At 42.8% G+C, this 22,260-nt stretch overlaps 1 protein-coding gene across 2 annotated transcripts in view; it reads right to left on the reverse strand.

Moving 5' to 3' along the window:
- Positions 1-21,791, reverse strand: part of ambp (alpha-1-microglobulin/bikunin precursor) — a 52,675-nt gene extending 30,884 nt beyond the window's left edge. Inside the window, exons 1-5 of one of the 2 annotated variants that reach the window (XM_073052102.1) lie at positions 21,556-21,776; positions 17,574-17,640; positions 14,717-14,884; positions 13,747-13,920; positions 11,673-11,905 (exon numbers count right to left, since the gene is read on the reverse strand). In XM_073052102.1, the coding sequence (XP_072908203.1) occupies positions 11,868-11,905; positions 13,747-13,920; positions 14,717-14,884; positions 17,574-17,640; positions 21,556-21,669 (561 nt within the window). In that variant the 5' untranslated portion in view covers positions 21,670-21,776 and the 3' untranslated portion in view covers positions 11,673-11,867. Of the gene's footprint in view, positions 1-11,672; positions 11,906-13,746; positions 13,921-14,716; positions 14,885-17,573; positions 17,641-21,555 lie in introns of those variants that run through there. The other variant, XM_073052103.1, reaches the window with a different exon arrangement.
- Positions 21,792-22,260: the final 469 nt, after the last annotated feature.

Raw genomic sequence — 22,260 nt, forward strand, 5'->3', positions numbered from 1 at the left:
ACCTCAAACTCTTGAACATCGGTCATACTGCTAGTAGTCTCCAGAGTAAAGACTGATGCAAACTGCATTTAAGTTAATACATTAAATGCAAATCTAAGTCTAAATATAAGGAGAGAGACAGAAAGACTAACTATGGTTTGGATATTCAAAGCAAAAATAATAAAGGATCATTACAGGGTAGTGGAAGAAATAATGAAAAGAATATGATGGGGTAATTGTTTGAAAAGTCAAGGTTATGGAAACAGAAGGAAAACAGCTGGATACAAAGTGGACAGCATCCTTAAAATTGATCCTATTTCTTCTTTAGTCAGTGATAGTAAACTTCACAGGGCAGGATTGTGGGGACTAAAAGAAGAGGGAAGAATGGGTTTGGAGGATTAAAGATAATGGGGAGGAAATGGCGGAAGAGGCTAGTACCAGAATTGAAAAAGACAGCGTGACAGCAAAGGGATGGAATTTTGTTCCAACATCACACTTGACTGGTATATCATTTTCACAGCATGTACAGCGGTTTAAGAACAAGCCCGTGGTTAAAAGGATATTGATATGCAGTAAAAATAAAAAAATATGGCATTATTTGCAATATGTAGCCTTCAGAAAAGGAATGATTCCAGTCGACGTGCAGGTAGGTGTCCTCGTCGATCCACCTGCAGTTACAGGGAAAAGGGAAACATCGGCCACCTTGAAAGTGCTAGAATGTGCTTCACCACATGTAAAATTTAATCAAATGTAATGCTTACGCGACAGGCTGGTATATGTCTCGAGGGAAAATTCCAGCCACTCGCCTACCCCGCCTCCCGTATATGCAGATGCTGTGGAAAACAAGCTAACGCAGCGTCGCACACACAATATCAAGCTCACACCAGACACAGTTATAAAATATACTTCAAGGATATTACTAGAACTAAGTGATTACTGACGATACAGTATATATGAAGGAAAAGAAACTAAACAAAAAGGCGCCAAAACTTATCAGAGTTCAGTCAATTTAGTGCACATCGTTGGAGCTCAACCATTGAACTGTACGACCCCTCTTCGCTCTCCTCCGACCTCCACGACCTCTCACCTGGGACCACCAGAATTGGTCAACAGAGCAGTGCGGCACACGTCCACCTTCTTCGGAGTCTTCTTCCTGACTCTCCAACAAGATCGTGAAATCCCAGCGCCCAGACCCACAAGAAAAAAAAACATCCAAACCCATTGGTTAACAAATGAATGCAATTCCCGGTATCAGCAACTCTAAACCTTAACAGGCTGTGAGAAGCTTCGAGAATGCTCTGCAAGACAACACTCTCTCAACCAGTTAGCATAACAAAGAAGCAATTTTACTCTTAACAAACAAAGAAGCCATTTTGATTAACATACGCAGTACATTCTCCCACCACCAACAAAAGTCATGCCCTCATGACATTACCAGAGTTCCCCAACGCTTCTTGCAAAACACAAAACCCAACCCAGGTGCGGACAGCAGCGACATAACTGCCCAGGGCAGTAGAGATCACACTCGGTTCTCCTGGCACTGCATATATCAACCGCTCCGGGGGGGGGGGGGGGGGGGGCGGGGGTGCCTACTTCGCTGAGAACTCCGCACCACTTCTGCTGACCCTTCCGCCTCAGACAGCACGGGGGACACCCCAGGCCTACTTGTCGGACCCCACCCTCTCCTTCACTGGGCTCCCTCTTCACCTGAGAGCCCTCTGGCTCGTGTTCGGGTTCCACCCTCTCTCCCCCCAATGCCGGCTGCATCTCAGTCTGCCCATCAACACCTTCCCTCCTCTCACCTAACTCAGTAGGGGAAGGGCCAGGAGCCTCCTCTTCTGGTACTGGAGCACTAGCGAATGGAAACAGGGGCCACACATCTGAATTGTCGTCTTCCGAATCGGTATCTTTTCCCGGGGTAAGGACCGGCCCCGTCTCTTCCGCAGCGGGCTCTTCCCTCACCCCGCGCCCCCGCAGAGACCTTGTACTAGGCGTAACCTCCCACTCTGGCTCTTCATCCACCTGCACCGCTTGACCCAGGGTCAGCAGCTGATTCCGATGGAGTACCTTGACAGGCCCCTTCCCATCCTCGGGTTTCACCCGGTAAACCGGAAGATTCGGCATCTGGCTCTCTATCACATAAGGGGTGGCCGCCCATCGATCTGCCAACTTGTGCTTACCGGGGAGTCCTAAATTCCGTTGAAGGGCCCGGTCACCCGGCAATAATTCAGTGAACTTCACTTTCTGATCATATCTCCTCTTATTCCTCTGATTCAGTGTGGTAGCCGCCGCCTCGGCCAACTCGTACGCCCTTTCAAACTCCCTCCTCATATCGGACACATACTTTAGATAGGGCTTTCCGGGTAATTTTCCCACCTCAGCCCCAAAACACAAGTCAATGGGCAACCTCGCTTCTCGCCCGAACATCAGATAATACGGCGGGTACCCTGTAGCGTCATTGCGAGTACAATTGTAACAGTGAACCAATTGCCCAATATGTTATCTCCACTTACCAATCTGCCCAATCTCCAGCGTCCCGAGCATATCCAACAATGTCCAGTTAAACCTCTCGGGCTGAGGAGCACCGTGCGGGTGATAAGGTGTAGTCCTGGATTTTTCAGCCCCAAGCATAGTCAGTAATTCATGGATAAGCCTGCTCTCAAAGTCCTGCCCCTGATAGACATAGACATAGACATAGAAAATAGGTGCAGGAATAGGCCATTTGGCCCTTCGAGCCTGCACCACCATTCAGTATGATCATGGTTGATCATCCAACTCAGAACCCTGTACGTGCTTTCTCTCCATACCCCCGATCCCTTTAGCCACAAGGGCCATATCTAACTTCCTCTTAAATATAGCCAATGAACTGGCCTCAACTGTTTCCTGTGGCAGAGAATTCCACAGATTCACCACTCTCTGTGTGAAGAAGTTTTTCCTCATCTCAGTCCTAAAAGGCTTCCCCTTTATCCTTAAGCTGTGACCCCTCGTTCTGGCCTTCCCCAACATCAAAAACAATCTTCCTGCATCTAGCCTGTCCAATCCCTTTAGAATTTTATACGTTTCAATAAGATCCCCCCTCAATCTTCTAAATTCCAGTGAGTATAAGCCTAGTCGATCCAGTCTTTCTTCATATGAAAGTCCTGCCATCACAGGAATCAATCTGGTGAACCTTCTCTGTACTCCCTCTATGGCAAGAATGTCTTTCCTCAGATTAGGGGACCAAAACTGCACACAATATTCTAGGTGCAATCTCACCAAGGCCTTGTACAACTGCAGTAGAACCTCCCTGCTCCTGTACTCAAATCCTTTTGCTATGAATGCCAACATACCATTTGCCTTTTTCACCACCTGCTGTACCTGCATGCCCACCTTCAATGACTGGTGTACAATGACACCCAGGTCTCGTTGCATCTCCCCTTTTACTAATCAGCCACAGTTCAGATAATAATCTGTTTTCCTGTTCTTGCAACCAAAGTGGATAACCTCACATTTATCCACATTAAATTGCATCTGCCATGAATTTGCTCACTCACCTAAACTATTCAAGTCACCCTACATCCTCTTAGCATCCTCCTCACAGTTAACACCGCCACCCAGCTTCGTGTCATCCGTAAACTTGGAGATGTTGCATTTAATTCCCTCGTCTAAATCATTAATATATATTGTAAACAACTGGGGTCCCAGCACTGAGCCTTGCGGTACTCCTGAGCATATTGAGTGTAATGATCCGTGAGAACTAAAACATTCGTGGTTTTGCTGGTGTCCGGCTCAATCGACAGGAAATCCATACACACCAGATCCAGGGGTACCGCACTCAGCAAGTGCGACAGAGGGGCCGCCGATGCCAGCAGGGTCTTCCTCCTGATGCAACGACTGTATTTCCTACAGTATTCTTCAACCTCTCCCCTCATCCAGGGCCAGTAGAACCGGTCCTTGAGTAATGGATAGGACTTTTCCACCCCCAAGTGCCCGGATCTCTTCTACACCCAGCTTCAAGCAATAGTTGGAAAGGTACCTAAGCAAGATATGTTGATCGTCATGGGAGATCTGAATGCCAAAGTAGGCAGCGATAAAACTGGCAGGGAGAGAGAGATGGGCCAGAATAGTTTGGGGAATATGAATGAAAATGGAGAACTCCTTACCGACTTCTGTACCTTCAACGAACTGGCCATTGGAGGTACACTCTTTCCCCACCGACGCTGCACAAGATAACCTGGGTCTCGCCTGACCATCAAACAGAGAACCAGATTGATCACGACATAGTCCGCCAGCGCTGGAGAAGTTCATTGCAAGATGTGAGAGCCAAAAGAGGAGCAGATATTGGATCTGACCACCATTTGGTTGTTGCAAAGCTGAAGATGAAGCTGTCAGCCAAGAAGAAGCAACAGAACACGCAAAGAAAGTTTGATGTTAGAAAACTACAGATGGAAGGGAACAAGAAAGATTTCCACATCGCCTTGCAAAACCATTTTGGGGCTCTTCAAATAGAGGAACAAGATGAGAGAATAACGGAACACGCCTGGATTACCTTTAAGCAGGCCACTATAGGAGCCCGTGAAGAAGTATTGGGAAGACCACCAGTCAACAGTAAACCTTGAGTCAGGAACGAGACATGGCAGAAGGTGGAGGAGAGGAAAAAGCTCAAACAGGTCTCTTTCAGCTTTGCACATCTGGATACTGCAATTTTTCCCCATTCATCTTTACAAAACTGCTCAAGCTCTGTCAGATTGCATGGGGATCATGAGTGAACAGCCCTTTTCAAGTCCAGCCATAAATTCTCAATTGGATTAAGGTCCAGACTCTGATGTGGCCACTCCAGGACTTTAACTTTGTTGTTTTAAGCCATTCTGTATAGCTTTGTCTTTATGATTGGGGTCATTGTCATACTGGAAAACAAATGTTCTCCCAAGTTGCAGTTCTCTTACCGACTGCGTTAGGTTTTCCTCCAGGACTTCCCTGTATTTTGTTGCATTCATTTTACCCTCTACCCTCACAAGCCTTCCATGACCTGCTGCAGTGAACCATCCTCACAGCATGATGCAGCCACCACCATGCTTCATGGTAAGGATGGTGTGCTTTTTATGCTGTGGGATGTTTGGCTTATGCCAAGCATAGCATTTAGTCTCATGGCCAAAAAGCTTTATTTTTGGTTTAATCAGCCTATAAAACCTTCTTCCAGCTGACTTCAGAGTCTCCCAGATGCATTCCAGCAAACTCTAACTGAGATTTCAGGTGAGTTGTTTCTCAAAGAGAAAGAGTGGCTTTCTCTTTGCCACTCTCCCGTAAAACTGTGACCAGTGAAGGACCTGGGCAATATTCGTCGTATACGCAGTCTCTTCCATCTCAGACACTGAAGCTTGTAACTCTTCCAGAGTTGTCAACAGTCTCTTGGTGGCCTCCTTCACTAATCCCCTTCTTGCACAGTCATGTTGTTTTTAAGGAAGGCCTGCCCTAAGCAGATTTACAGCTGTGCCATATTCTTTCCATTTCTTAATGATTGATGATGATACTCTGAGCAATATCAATGACTTGGAAATTTTCTTATATTCATCTCTGGACTTGTGCTTTTCAATAACCTTTTTGTGGAGTTGCTTGAAGTGACTTTTGTTTTTCAGGTGTAGTTTTGCCAGGATACTGACTCACAGGCTGTAGGACCTTCCAGATACAGGTGTATTTTTACCAAATTAATTGAAGTCTGTTTTGTCATGTGCTTTTGTGATATCATTCTGGAGGAATGTTGTCTCATTTTTTAACTGCATTGCATTTGTGGTTTCTAAATGACAATAAACTAAATCTGAATCTGAATCTGAAGCACCTTGACTGCACACTTGATTTACATTTAACTAATTTTGTGACTTCTAAAACCAATTGGCTGCACCTGGGATTATTTGGTGTGTTATATTAAAGGAGATGGATACTTATGCAATCAATTATTTTCTGTTTTATATTTGTAATTCATTTAGATCACTTTGTAGAGATTTGTTTTAACTTTGACATAAAAGAGTCTTTTGTGTAACTTTTGTAAAATGTAATGTGACAGAATGGTGTCTATTAAATCCCAAGGTGCGCTGCGGGTTTGCAAGGTAAAATTACAAGCCTGTGTTTTATGGGAGTCAGCTGTTATTTTTAATGACAGGCAATTTGTTTTATGGTCAGAGGGGATGTTTTAACAATAGAGATAGACAGGATAGAGCTTCTAAAGAATAAATGTGAAAATGAGATAAATAAAAATAATAGAGGAATGTAATGTTATGGACTAGAGCAATCTAATTATTGTTCTGTTTTATAAAAGTGCTTTGCTTGAAACATAAGATCGAAGCTATTTTCCAGATGATACTTGTCTGGAAGTATACTTTGTCTTGCAAGTAAAATAATAAATCTGTTAAAAATGTAATCTACTCTGAATTTGTTGTAATTTGTTCCTTTACATTGGAAGACAGTACACGACAGAATTTGGAGGTTCCTCCAAACTTGATATAGTTTGTTACATAGTACACAGCAGAATAGAGAAGATGGAGAGGCTTAATTCGTAACAAAAAAATGAAATCGAATCTTTAGAAAGAAGTGGCATGGGATCAAAAGATTTATAATCCTTGTGGGTAGAGTTAAGAAACTGCAAGGGTAAAAAGACTCTGATAGGAGTGATATAGAGGCTTCTGAACAACAGCCAGGATGTGAGATACAAATTACAATGGGAGATAGAAAAGACAAGTAAAAAGGGCATTTTATGATAACTACAGGGAATTTCATTATGCATGGCTGATTGGAAAAGTCAGTTTGGTGCTGGATTCTGAGTGAATAGATTTGTAGAATGCCTACAAGTTAGCAATTTAGAACAGTTTATGGTCAAGTCCACTAGAGAAAGACAATTCCAGATTTGATGTTGTGCAATCAACTAGATTTGATTAGGGAGCTTACAGTAAAGGGATGCTCAGGTGGCAGTGATCATAATACAATAGAATTTATCCTGCTGTTTGAGAAGGAGAAGCCAAAATTCAGTGTACTGTATTGGTATCATAGTTCAGTAAAGATAACTACAGAGGCATGAGATAAGAGCAGGACAAAGTTGATTGGAAGGGGACACCAGCAAGAATGACAGCAGAGAAGCAATGGCTGGAGTTTCTGGGAGTAACTCGGAAGGTGCATGATTTATTCATCTCAAAGAAGAAAAATATTCCAAAGGGAGCATGAGGCAACAGTAGCTCTCAAGGGATTTGAAAGCCACCATAAAAGCCAAAGAGAGAGCAGAACTTATAACAAAATTTACTCAAAAGCTGGAGGATTGAGAGGCTTTTAAAATCTAAAAGAAGGCAACCAAGAAGCAAGAAGGAGAGAAAAGATGAAATATGAAGGTAAGCTAGCCAACAATATCAAAGAAGATACCAGAAGTTTTGTCAGATATATAAAGGGTAAAACAAAGGCAAGAGTGGATATCGGACCACTGGGCAACAAACAAATTTTGGATGAACTGAATAAGTATTTTGAGTCTTCACTATGGAAGACACAGCAATATAACAGAAATTCAAGAGAGTCAGGAGGCAGAAGGTGCTTGGGAAAGGTCTGAAGGTGGATAAGTCACCTGGACCAGATGGACTACATTAGAGGGTTCTGAAAGAGGTAATTGAAGAGATTATGGAAACATTAGTAGTGAGCTTTCAAGAAGCACTAGATTCTGGAACAGTTTCAGGGCATTGGAAAATCGCAAATATCACCCCACACTTTCAGAAGGGAGGATGAGGTTACGGGTTACGGAGGCACATGTTGAAAGAAGCTAAAGTCAGCATGGTTTCCTTAAGGGGAAATCTGGCTGACAAAACTGTTGGAATTCTTTGAGGAAATAATAGGTAGCTTAGACTAAGGAGAGTCCGTCGATGTTGTTCACTTGGATTTTCAGAAGGTCTTTGACAAGGCGCCACATATGAGGCTGCTAAACAAGATATTGCAGCAACAATTCTAAGATAGATAGAAGATTAGCTGAGGCATGAGAAGGCAAAGAGTGGGAATAAAAGGGGCCTTTCCAGCCAAAAGGTTGGCTGCTGGTGATTAGCAGTGCTCACTGGGGGTCAGTGGGACCACTTATTTTCACATTATATAGTCATGATCTGGATAAAGGAATACAGCACAGGGAAGTGTTTCATCATATACTTTGGTAGAAGGAAAAAAGGCATAGGCTGTTTTCTAAACTGGAACCAACTCAAAAATTGGAGATGCAAAGGGCCATAGGAGCCCTCATGCAGTATTCCCCAAAGGTTAACTTGTAGGCTGAGCCTGTAGGAAAGAAGTCAAATGCAATATTAGCATTCATTTTGAAATGATTAGAATATAAATGTGGGGATGTAATGATAAGGCTTTATGAGGTATTGGTCATACTTCATTTGGTGTCTTGGGCTCCTTATCTAGTGAAGAAGAGGGCCCAGAAACGGTTTAAAGAATGAGTGAGTTAATATGTATGCTTGATGGCTCTGGGCCTGTACACTCTAGAGTTCAGAGAATTGTGAGGGGTATCATTGAACTCTACAAAATATTGAAAAACCTCGATAGAGTGGACATGAGAGGATGTTTCCAATACAGGTGACAACCCCCCCCCCCCTTTTTACAAAGGTAGAGCGTTTCTATGAAATCTTTCTTAAGCTGAAATAGTGTAAAGCGAAGAACTATTAATTTATATGGGGAAATATTTCTTAAAAGCGAAAATCCTCTTTATAATGCAAAGACAGGTTACTAATATAGGTCCTTCGTAAAAGCGAAGTGGCGTAAAGCGAACATTTGTAAAGCAGGGGACACCTGTAGTGGGTGAGTCCAGCACCAGAGGGCACTGCATCAGAACAGAAGGGTGACCCTTCAGAATTCAATTTGTGGTTTCGATTCAAAATGTTCCCTTGTCTCAAAATGGTTGAGATATTTCTGTTCACTTCAATTATGTTGTGAAATGGGCACAGTGTTTGAAATGACAATCTGACAAGTATTCTTCACTTCTGCCAATAGACTGTTGTAAAATTTCCTGTTACATCAAAAAAATCTATTTTCATTTATCAGTTCTTTTCCGATGTGCTACCTTGTGAAGTCTTTCACAACAGTTTAATCAGAAGAAAAACTGTACCTGCTCATAGGATATACAGTGCCTTGAAAAAACATTCAGTCCCCAACCCCTCGTTCACATAAATGAGCACTACTTTTGATCAATTTAACCGAGAATTTTTATTTGTGAAGCAGATGCTCATCTTTTTTCCACAGTGGAGCCCCCAAAACAGGGAAAATTATAAAGCATGAGAAACTAAACTTTGAAAAACTGAAATGTCAGCAGCTCAGAAGTATTTTTGCTCAGTACTATCTCTTGAATCTATTACAGTCTTTTTGGATAAGTTTCTATTAGCTTTGCAGAATGGAATGGAGCAAGATTTGCCCAAACCTCCTTACAAAATTGCTCAAACTGTGCCAGGTTGGTTGGGGAGTGGTGATGGACTTCCCAGAGATGGTCGATTGGGTGAAGGTCAGGACTCTGACTGGGTCTCTCAAGGACATCAGTTCTGTTCATGTGAAGCCACTCCATAGTTTCTCTGACAGTGTGCTGAAAGACTGAGTTCCTCCACAGTTTAAGCTCTCTGACAGATGCTAGCAGGTCTCTCTTTATTTAGCAGCATTACTCTTCCCATCGATCCTGAGCAGATTTCCAGTCTCTTCTGCTGAAAAGCATCCCCATAGCATGGTGCTACGTCAACCATACAGTAGGAATGTTGTTACCAGGCTGATGTGTGATATTAGGTTTATGCTACCCGTACCGCATGGTGTCGAGGTCAAAAGGTTCCACTTTAATCTCATCCGACCACTACACCTTCATCTACATTTTTTACCGTAGCTTTTGTGACAAAAATCAGTTTGAGTGGAAACCTCAAAGTGGATAATTCAGCTCAGGTGGTGCCCCGCGGTGTCCCACCAGGCGATTGAGGAAAACTGCCCTGGACACGTTGGAGAGTGGGGTAAGGGTTTCTACCACTCACCCCTATTCCAGTTCACAAAGTTTCAACTGTTTTGTTTTTCTACGTTCAGAAGCTATTTGAAAGGAAAACACAGGACTTGGGATATATGTCCGTTTCTTTTTAAATGAGGCACTTACATATGATGTCATAGCATGAAGACATCTGCCATTCACTTCTTACATGTAACCCATAATGAATTATGCAAACAAAGAATGTATAATCAAACAATATATTTATAATATTACACAAATATTACAGATATATTGGATGCATACCCTACAGCTCACTGACCCCTCCCCCCACATCTCACAATGCACAAAACCAGCTCAGCCCCAACAGCATCATCCACCATTCAACCACCCTTTTGCACCCATCCCCATCTCTCACCCTCTACTAACCCCATCAACATGGACTTTCTAATTTGCCAGTACCTAATGAACTCACTGCCCTGCAAATTCACCATCTCCATAACACAGAAATCACTGTCCAATCTAACTACCCCTCCCCAAAACTCCTCACACCTAAAGCCACCATCTCCCAAAGCCTTGTTCCAATCTGTTATACACTGAGAATCCACAGCCCCTCCCCCAATTAAACCCTTCCCCTTTATGTTTCCACCCCCTGAATGTTCCATCCCTCACTCCGAATGTGCTCTGTGCTCGAACATGTTGAAAAATATTTCTCTCCATCTCTCTCCCTCACTCTCACACATAAACACAGACACACCCAATGACACAAAACCTAAACTACAGATTTCACACATTCCAGACTACAAGTTACAGTGGCCAGCCCTACAGGCAAAATAAACCCTATCTCACCAACTATATATGCCACCCAACCTTCTAAACACTCCCACCCACAAACTGCACAAACACCCTCTGTAACCTACACAGAGGTCCCACAACAAAACATTTGCAAACTGCAAAACCTCCCCTAGAAACTATATATACACACACACACACACACACACACACACACACACACACACACACACACACACACACACACACACACACACACACACACACACACACACACACACACACACACACACACACACACACCCTAACCAACTTCCGTCTCCTCCCTACAAACTGCACAGTCTCTCTACACACAACAAACACGCTATAAACTGCACGTATACACCCAACAAATCACACTTGCCCACCATACAACCACACACACAAAGCTATGGGTTATTCAGAGACAACACTACAACATACACATACTCCACTCCACAATCTCACCATAACTCGCCCTTCAAACTGCATACACACAACACCACAAACCACACACAATATGACCTACAATGATTCACATTGCAGCCTGCAATCTACATGTGCCTATGCTGGGCTCCGACCTGAAACACTGACCACCTCTTTGTCTACACAAATGCTGCATGACCTTCTGAGTTCTTCCACTGATTTGTTTTTGCTAAAATCTACATGTGCTATTTAACAAACTACTACATACACCCCTCCTCACACACCCATCTCCACACGGAATGCAAAATCTATCCCTTAATAAGTACACACACTGAGCACAATAAACCATTGATAGCACACCATAAATGAAACACACAGACCCCGAAACTTACATCCATCCACCCTACATACAATACACATCCTCACAACAAATTGTACACATACAATAAAAGCCCAGTACCCACCTATTATTAAATATACAACATTTTACATTTTGGAGACAGGCAACAGATTTCTTTGATTGTTTAAGTTTATTGGATCAATTGGTTAAAGAACATTGTCATTCTATTGAACATGATCTCATGAAATCTCCATGTTTCTGCCACTTATTTTTAGGATCAGACTCATGGTCTCATTGTGAATGGTTGCTTTAAGTCATTGTTTCTAATAATTACTTCTTGTGTTGCCCTTAAACTTTTATTTCCATCTAAGCCTTCGCTTTAACAGCCAGAAGCTCATCCTCCCCTGGAAAAAGAGAAAGGAATTATTTACCTTTGGGGTCATCACAGGCTGGACACAGCAATGGCTCTCTGTGGAGCTCATTCCATCCAATGATACTGAGTGACCTCCGTCTCAAATTACTTTTACTCATTTCAAAATTCACCCTCATTCATAATAGATATACCAAGAACTAAACAGTGCAAAATATATTTCATTCAAGGTCATTGCATTCAATAGTGTTAATTGATATTTTTAAAGCAACATCACCATTGTCACTCGTGAGATCCCCTGGGGGTGATAATACATTAGTTCAATGTTTGAGACTCTGCCCCAGCCGATTCAGCCCTTCTGTGTACAGTAGCAGAAGAATCTTGTTCAGTAGGTGTTCACGATATGCATTAACGATCTGGAAGAGGGGACCTTGTGTTGTGTATCTAAGTTTGCTGATGATACTAAATTGAGTGGAAAAGCAAATTGTACAGAAGATGCGGAGAGTCTGTAGAGAGATATAGACTGGTTAAGTGAGTGGACAGATAGAGTACAAAGTTGGTAAATGCGAGGGCATCCACTCTGGAAGGAAAAATGGAAGATCTGATTATTATTTAAATAGTAAAAGATTGCAGCATGCTGCTGTGCAGAAGGATTTGGGAGTGCTTGTGCATGAACCACAAAAGGTTGGTTTGCAGGTGCATCAGGCTATCAAGAAGACAAATGGAATGTTGGCCTTCATTGTTAAAGGAATGGAATTTAAGAGCAGGGAGGTTATGCTGCAACTGTACAGGGTACTGGTGGGGCCACATCTGGAGTACTGCATGCAGTTCTGGTCTCCATACTTGAGGAAGGATATACTGGCTTTGGAGGTGGTGCAGCGTAGGTTCACCAGGCTGATCCCTGAGATGTGGTGGTTAGACTATGAAGAGAGATTGAGTCACCTGGGACTGTACTCACCGGAATTCAGAAGAGGTGAAAATGGATAAGATATATATATTTTTTAAAGGGATAGGTAAGATAGAGGCAGGGAAGTTGTTTCCACAAGTGGGTGAGACTAGAACTAGAGGACGTAGCCTCAGGATTTGGGAGAGTAGACTTGGGAAGGAGATGTGGAGGAACAAAAGAGTGGTGAATCTGTGGAATTCTCTGCCCAGTGAAGCAGTGGAGGCTACCTCAGTAAATATTATTATGAAAAGGCTGTTAGATTTCTGCATAGTAGGGGAATTAAGAATTATGGGGAAAAAGCTGGAAATAGTACGGGAAAGATTCACCAGGATGTTTTCCTGGATTGGAGGGCTGGAGTTATAGGGAAAGACTGAATAGCTTGGGACGGTGAAAGCCTGGAGGCTGAAGAGTGACATTACAGAGGTTTATAAAAATAATGAGGAGCACAGAGAGGTTAGATATTCACAGCATTTTTTAAACCCCTGGGTGGGGGAGTCTAAAACTAGAGAGCATAGATTTAAGGGGAAAGGGGAAAGATTTAAAGGATTTGAGGGCAGATTTCTCACACAGATGGTTGTGGATCTGTAGATAAGCTGCCGGGGAGGTGGTAGAGGTGGGTAATTACAATATTTAAAATACATTTGCAGAGTACATGGACAGGAAAAGTTAGAGGGTAATGTGCCGAATGCAGACACATTGGAAGAGCTTAGATAGGCATCCTGAATGACAAGGACAAGATGGGTCTAGGGCCAGTTTCCATGCTGTGAGCTCTATAAATATATGAAAATACACCAAGGTGGGTCAGTGGCTAAAAATCTCGGGTTTGACCACATCCAACTCTATGGAGCTGAAATAACCAGGTAAATGAGCTCAAAGCCACCATCAGCTGGAGCTCATGGGAACTGGACACCACAAAGAACATTCATCACCTTCTGGGATGGGGTCGCAGTACTCCACACACTCCTTCTTCGTGTAGAACTTGTTCCCGTTTCCTTCACACCCACTGTACGTGAAACGGATACACCTGCCAATGTTGGAGTCAAACGCCCAGAAGTCAATGCTCTTTCTGCAAGAGCCAGTTTCTATGGGCAACCTGCAAGCAGCTGTGATGGAGGAAGAGAAGAGGAATGAGAGGCAGGATTGAGGGCAGTGGTGATATACTCATTAAAACACGCAATAGAAGTCACTGAACCACCAGTGTGATCCCCACAGATTGTTACACAGAGAGCATTTGGCCACAAATATGGCCAGTTATTCACAATGAAACCCTAGCAACATACATTTACCGCTACTGAGAAAGTGGCAACTTGACCAGGGGATGGAGAAATTGACACTTTTACACACTTAATATTTTCTTGTTCTTACTGTACATCAAAGTCTAGTAGTCACGATGACGATGGTAACATTGGCTTTGTTAACGAAGTGTGTGGCTACTCACCCTTACTCGTCAGACATTGACTTGCCGTACCCGTAGGGGTCAGAGACAGGGAACAATTATTCTTTCAGATGCTGATGCAGAATGTCTGCATGGACCCAGCAATAAGCACAGTCTTCACAGAATGGCAATGTAAAGTTACTGGTTGGTCACCATCACGAGGGAACTACTGGCACAAGATCTGGTAAGGAAGCTGGCTGGAGATCCACGCTCACTGCTTATGGATCTGCATTTCCAGGTCTCTGTTCTACTGCACACCTCAGAGCTTTACCGTGCATTTTGTAATACAGGCTGGACACTTGCTGTTACAGAAAGATGGTGATTGGCTGTTACTGTGACTATATGGGAAAGGACTACCTCTGAGAGTTGATTATTATCTTTCTCCGCTTTTATAGATACAGGACTGTGCACTCACAATTGCCCTGAAATGCTCAGTAAGGGTCAGCTCAAGCTCGGTCACCTACCTTCAGTTCGGCAGGTCTGTAAACAGTCCCGTTCCTTTATAAAGTTATTCTTGTTTCCAAGACAACCACCAAATTTAAATTGTTCACAGGCCATCGAGGTTTGGTTATAGAAGAACCGATCAGAAAGTCCGAAGCACGGACCAGCATCGGGCTCAAGTTGGCAAGACTCTTGATACAAAAGGAAATGAAAATTGTTAATGTTAACAACTATACAAAATATACAAACCAAACGTCACAGTGTTACAAAATTAGTCACCCAATGCCAAGATACTGACTTGTAGGAACAACTACCTCCCACCATCCCCCCAACCTCGGTTTGCTCCCAGGGATTGGGTTGAGGATTAGGAGCTCCAGCTACAGTCTTAGAAGCAGAAGCTGTGGTTGCTCTGCCTGGAGTTGAGTAGGTCAAGAGAAAGTTTGATCGAGGCCCTTTACAGTCTGAAATGGGAGAATTTGTAATTGAAAATAAACCAATGGGCCAACAATTATAATTGCTTTGGTTCACTCTTCATCAAGGGAGCAATTTCTCAGAAACAGAAATCATCAGACCAAAAGTTTAATGAAAGAGGGGTCAGTAGCCAGGTTGAAACTCTCTACTTTGGCACACTTGTGACCTGATTGATGCTGGACCATATTAATCTTCTTCTGAGCAGACCGCTTGTTCTAAATATGCACTTTCCCCAGACCAGGTAATTGGCCCTGAGAACTGCTTGTAAACCAAAGTTAAATCTCCTCATTCACCACTGTCCAGGGACCCAAACAGCCTTTCCAACTCATACAACTTCCTCCAACCTTGTCTACTGTAGCCAGTACTCCCAAAGTGACCTCCACTACGTCAGAGAGGCCAAATGTAGACTAGGCATCGATTTTGTGAAACACCTGTGCTCTGACTGCAACAGCCACCTCGAGCTTCTGGTTGTAAGTGCCTGAAAATGCCCTTCCCATTCCCACACCAACCCACCTCTCCCCAGTCTTCTCAACAGCCAACCTTAGGCTCTTTAGTCTTCTTCCTGCTCTGAGTAATGAGAAGTGGGCATGCACTGGAGGCTCCACAGTTTGAAGATGTCTTTGATGGTAGTCTGACTGGAATCTGGATCCCACTAGCTGAAAGGGTACCTCTAACAACTCTCCAACACGTTCCCCCACTCATCATAAATACATGTCCTCTGATATTGCCCATTGCTGCCTTGGGAAGAAGGTTCTGGCTGCCCATTCTAGTTACATCTCTCATAATCTTATACACTTTCATAAAGTTGCTTCTCAAGTCATTCCAAAGAGAAGAGCCCCAGCTCACTCAACCTTTCCTCCTGAGGCATTCTTTCTAATCCAGACAGCATCGTGATAAGTCTCCTCTGCAACCTTTCTAACGCTGCCAAGTCCTTCTTGTAATAAGGTTCAGGAAGACAGCTCACCACTTTCTCAAGGGCAACTGGGCACTGGAAATTCTAAGCTAACTCAACTTGCAAAGCCCACATCCCTAGACTGAGTAGAACAAAATTACAAGGGAGAAAGCGGTATATGGGAGTAACCATTAGGGAATATACAGTTCAAAGGGGAAATGTTGTTGAAAACAAATGTAGAACTAATGTTCCCTCTAATATGTAATGATCAGTGCATGCAAAAATCTTGTGCTGTGCAATTTTTTGCCCAGTGACAACAATATGTGTGCACTGAATTTTTAAGTCAACCTGAAGCTATTCTAAGGATGATAAACTACCAAGTCCACTTTTTTGTTTAAAAGAAATAAAATAATGCACATCAATGAGTCATTGCTGATGTCACATGAACATGCAAATAGTTCACTATTTATTTCACAAGTTCCAACAGTGCAACCAACAAACTGAATGACTTCAAACTTGTGGATAAATATACATGCTGCTGTTTGCAATTAGTTTTATTTCTAACAACATTCTGCCTTCTTGACTTCCATATAGTGGAAGGGGGGAAGGAGGTATTATTTTGATAAATATTCATCAGAAGTACAGGTGTCTCCCCCCCCCCCCCCCACAACGGTAGAGTGTTCCTATGAAACCTTTCTTAAGCCAAAATGGCATAAAGCAAAGAACCATTAATTTATATGGGAAAAATTTTTGTAAAAGCAAAAATCCTCTTTGTAATGCGAAAACAGGTTACTAATGTAGGTCCTTTGTAAATGCGAAGTGGCGTAAAGCAAACATTCGTAAAGCGAGGGACGCCTGTAGCGAGGTAGAGGGTGACAACCTTTTGTCCGCAGTTTAAATTCTTTTGTGCATTGGTAGCAAAAGGTGTATGCACACATACCTTAGAGAGAGTGTTGCTGGTGGAGACAAGTACTCTCACAGTGTTTAAGAAGTGTCTACAGTAGACAAGCACTTGGATCAATCCAGTTGCAAAGGCTGTGGACCAAGTGCTGGGAAATGGGTTGATGCACTCAAGGTCCCAGGGCTGGGTTAAGTGACCCAATGGCTCCACATTATGCTGCGGCCGGTCACCTGCCTGAAGCAGCACCAGGTAATCACACCAGTGTTGTGCCAAAGCAGTATTTAATCCTCTGCCTAGAGCTGTGCCCAGTGTGGAGGTGCAAAACACCTCGTAATGATACTGCATTATGATACTGGTTAATGCGTACTCTGCATAATGACACTGGTTCTGTTCCATTTCTGCAGCCAGTGCCGTGCCTGATGTGGCACCCAGCTCACTGATGGCCAGTTCCCAGCACCGTCATCAGGGTGGCCCAGAGATCTCACTTTCTTTGCATCCACTGTCCAAGGTGCTGATTTACTCCTTGACCCCCCCCCCCCACCCCCACCCCGCTCCCTGATGGTGAGGGCAATGAGAGCAGTGGTTCACCCTTTGCTGTACCCAGTGCTGTACCCACCTTCGTTTGCCTCAATGGCTCCAATAGCAGACCCTTCCAGGTCTCTCAACGCTCTCTTCATATGAGCCTTTCATGAAAGAGGAATGAAAATGCCTTCAGATTTGATTAAACAACGACTCGGAAAATTATGTAAAAATATTGTTGTGTATTTAATATTTCAGTAATATTTGAGTAATGTTGTAAATATATTGCTTGATTAAGCAATTTTATTTTTCACATAATTCATTACAGGTTATATGCAAACGTACATGGATGGCATATGTCATTAGCCTACCACATCATAAGGGCGCTCCTCAGTAAAGAAATGGAAAGTAAAAAGAGAGAAGGTATGTTTACCCCAGCTCCCTGGTTGCTTCTTTCAATTCATTTCTGAAGTTGCAAAACATAACAGTAGCAATGAGGAAATTTTAAACCTAACCTGAGACACCTACCTACCTGTTGAAGCGCAGCACGTTCTTTCTTCAGAAGGGGAGATAGAGAGACATTTGAGTTGTAAAAAAAAGCACACCCTGTTTATTTCTTCAGAAAGGGATGAAAAACAGTTGAGTTTAAAACAAGGCAGAAAAAAGACAGAGTTTATGGGTTCATAATCAGTGAGTACTGGGTGATAATTATAATAAATTTTCAAAAAGCAGAAATGGTTCATTACATCAGAAAGGTAGATGTGTTTGAATGCACAACAAATAACTGGGTGATGTATACTGAATGAATTGAGCAGTATTTTGAAACAAATTAAATTAGTTTTGATTAGTTTCTGGAGTGAGAAAACATAACAAATATGAAGCATTAATTTGTTTCTTTTAAGTTGCTTTGTTCCCAAGAGCTGTAAAATACTCAGTCTTCATTTACAAACTATATATTTTATAATAACTAATTTGTTAGAGGAAAAACACAAACAAGTTTACAATGTTTCTCAATGTTAGAAGAGCAAGAATATGAACAAGCATAAATTTAAGCATAAACATTAATTTGTTCAGTTCCATAATGGGTCAAATGAGATTTTATAGCATTGCTCTATTGAACACTGGCTCAGTACACCTCCTGCCATTGATCCCTGTAGCCCCGTATTCTGTACATCTATCAGGTAGTCCAAAGATGGAAAAACCTGATCAGTTACAGCTCCCTTGTCCACCCCATTCATTGCTACTTCAAAACCTTCAGTCAGATTTATCAGCCATGAAACAGCTTAGTCACTTATCTTGGTGTTATTTCCTGAGATATACCTTGGACGTATCATTTTACTCAATTAACAGTGACATTTACAATTTTCCAATCTAAACAAACAGTTTCCAAGCCCAGATAAATGTGAAAAATCATGTTAATCTCCCTGAGTTTTCGTCTACTTCCACTGTAATTTTGGGACCAACCTCACCACAGGAATTTGTCAGTCTTTAATGTCAATGTGTTCTTTAATATGTACAAAGTTCAAAGTAAATTTATTATCAAAGGGCACTTATGTCACCATATACAACCCTGGGATTCATTTTCCTGCGGGCAATCACAGGAAATACAAGAAACACAATAGAATCAATGAAAGACCCCACCCAACAGGATGGACAACAACCAATATGCAGAAAAAAATAATAAACTGTGCAAATACAAAAAGAAAGAGAAAATAAAAAAATAATTACCGTTTGTAAAAAGTAATCAGTAAATATCAAGAACGTGAGATGAAGATTCATTGAAAGTAAGTCCATAGATTGTGGGAACAGCTCTGTCATGGGGTGAGTGAAGATGACTAAAGCTATTCCCTTTGGCTCAAGAGCCTGATGGCTGAGGGGTGAGAATTGTTCCTGAACCTGGTAGTGCAGGTGCTGAGGTTCCTGTATCTCCTTCCTTATGGCAGCAGTGAGACATGAGCATGGCCTGGATGGTGGGGGTCCTTGGTGATGGATGCTTCTTTGCTGCAACAGTGCTCCATGTAAATATGCTCAGTGGTGGAGAGGGCTACAACTGTGATGGGTTGGGCAGAATCCAGTACTTTTAGGAGGCTTTTCCAACCAAGGGCATTGGTGCCTCCATACCAGGTCTCGAAGCAACTGATCAATATCCTCTCTACCACATATCCATAGAAGTTTGTCAAAGTTTTAGATGACATGCCAAATCTTTGCAAATTTCTAAGAAAGTAGAAGTACTGCTGTTCTTTCTTTTGTGATCACACCTATATGCTGGACCCACGGCAGAAGCTCTGAAGTGATAATACTGAGTTTATCCAGGTTGTGGTTGTTTTACTTACAGAGGATTTGGTAAATCCCTTGTTGCAGTTGTTTTTTTTTAATGCTTTAGCAAAATATTAGTTGAAGACTAATATTTCTAACGCATATATTTTTCACAATATGTGGTGTTGGTCTCCACCTACTGAAGGAAAAGCAGTATAGCAGGTCCCATTTTCATTTCTCGTTGGCTAAGTGTTAGTACATTACACATTTACTGTGACTGTTTAACTTTTTATTGGTTCCTTCTCATCTCAGGACATATCTCAATTGAAGTATAAAGGTGACAGGCACTGCAAAAGTGCCATCTTTGTTTCTTTATTTCTTTATTTCTTTGTTACTTTTTTCTCCTCTCAGTTTCATAAACTCTCCATCTGCTCCTTTGTTTAAACTTTCAGATAACCAATCACGAAATAACAGATATTTACTCATTCTTGGACTCCTAAAGGAACCTGGGTTTCAGAAAAATCTCCAGATCCCACAACCCCCTTCTGATTCAGTATCAGTTCTGACAAATGATCCTTGGCATTCTCTTTCCACAGAAGCTGTCTTCCCTCTGCGTAGTTCAAGGATTTTATGTTTGTAATTGAACATGAGTTTTCTTGGGGTGAGCCAGTAGAGGCTTGGACTAGTGTTGTTTGCTTGCTCTTTGGGCTCTCAGTAAGGGTGTATTTGCTGACATGCACACTCAGCAGACTGGAAGAAAATAAATTTCCTAAAAGTTGAAACTCAGCCTCAACTTCTTCGGAATGTTAAAATGTGACCCCATCATGTTCCCGCTGCCACCGGACAGCGACGTTGCACAGGGTAAGCCCTTTGTGGGACGCAGCCGCAACGTCCCCCACAGCTCTGATGAACCCTAAGCTGATCACAGGCATCTTCCAACCACCGCTTAACCAACCCAGTATGTCTTTGGACTGTGGGAAGGAACGCGAGCCCCACACTTTCTGCGGGGAGAACGTAGAAGCTCCTTACAGAGCGGCACCACAATTGAGCGGCAAACTCCAGAACGCACCGAGCTGTAATAGTGTTGTGATCACTATGCCACCGTAGTTATTGGATGAAAGCACCGATCAATGCCACCACTCAGCCCAAACCTACACCAATCAAAGCAACCCTCTTACCCAGTTTACCAGAGTTATTGCATTAACTATATCTCTGGGACAGAATTAGAATATTATCTGATTTATTATCACTGGGCTTGTTGTTCCCAAGCCCAGTGTACCAGAGTTACTGCAATAACTACTTTTCCATAGGACAGATGCCCAAGAAACATTGAGAAATATCACCATTATACCAGCACATTAATTACAGCGTCAACTTAACTTGCTGAGCACGGTGTACACAGTTACTGAATAAGCTGCCGACTTCATCCCAGTCTATCAAATTACTAAATCAGTTCTAATCTCTTAAGCCAGTGCCTCAGAGTTAGTTAAGTTAACCATCGCCCAGAGCACCAGAATAAAACAAACATACTACTTGCAATAACTACTGACCCTTAAACAGCATTATTCTCAGTGTCTAACTCCACTGTTCCAGACTTACAGACTTCATTATGGTCCTAGAAGCCCACATACCAGAGTTTCTCCAAAAACTGCAAGTAATTGATGGCCTTAACTCAGCTCCTAAGCCTAGTGGATCAAAGTCAATGCATAAACTGCTGTTTCTGAGCCCAGTATATCAGTCACAGCACTATCTGTGGTCGTTTACCCAGTGTACAACTACAGTTCATGGGCCCATGTCCCAGAGTTCTGTCTGACTTGGATTACCTGATTCTCATTGAAGTTCGCCCGTTGTAGAAAATCAGCATTTGTTTTCCGTGAGGCTGCTGTCCCCGTCCCCAGCAGCTGCACGGCAAGGAGGAGGCACAGAGAGCACCACATTCTGCTGGTCTGCTCCAAAATAAGACAGTTACGTGGTCCTGCCAGGAGTTATCAGACAGACGAAGTCCCAGTCCCGGTGTGTGTGTGGAACACTGATTGCTCAAAGGTCCATGTTGACATTTGTTATTCATTAATGGGTTTACTGAGAAACCAGCAGAACCTTCGAGGGGGCACATTAGCAAATGAGTCAGCCTATCCCTGCCTGCAGGAGGTCTGAGGCAACACCCACACCACAGGCTAATGGGTGGCAAGTAATAACTGTGCGAATGAAGGGTCAGCAAAGACCATCTCCCTTTGATCATGGACCCAATAATCGACACACTGCAGCTTTCCACTGAGCAGAAAACAAATGGAACGGCTGCATCAATACTGAGACTCGGGAGCAGGTCAGAGGCTGAGTTACCACCATGAGTGACTCAGCTCCTAACACCCTATGTCCTATCCACCATCTACAAGCCACAAGTCAGGAGCCTGATGGAATACTCTCCACCCGTTTAGATTTCTGCAGTGCCAGCAACATTCAAGAAGCTCGACACTACCCAGGACTGAGCAGCCCCATTCAGAAGAATTAGAGTCAGAATCAGGTTTATT

This window comes from Hemitrygon akajei, chromosome 7 (assembly GCF_048418815.1).
Source record: "Hemitrygon akajei chromosome 7, sHemAka1.3, whole genome shotgun sequence".
Classification (NCBI taxonomy): domain Eukaryota; kingdom Metazoa; phylum Chordata; class Chondrichthyes; order Myliobatiformes; family Dasyatidae; genus Hemitrygon; species Hemitrygon akajei.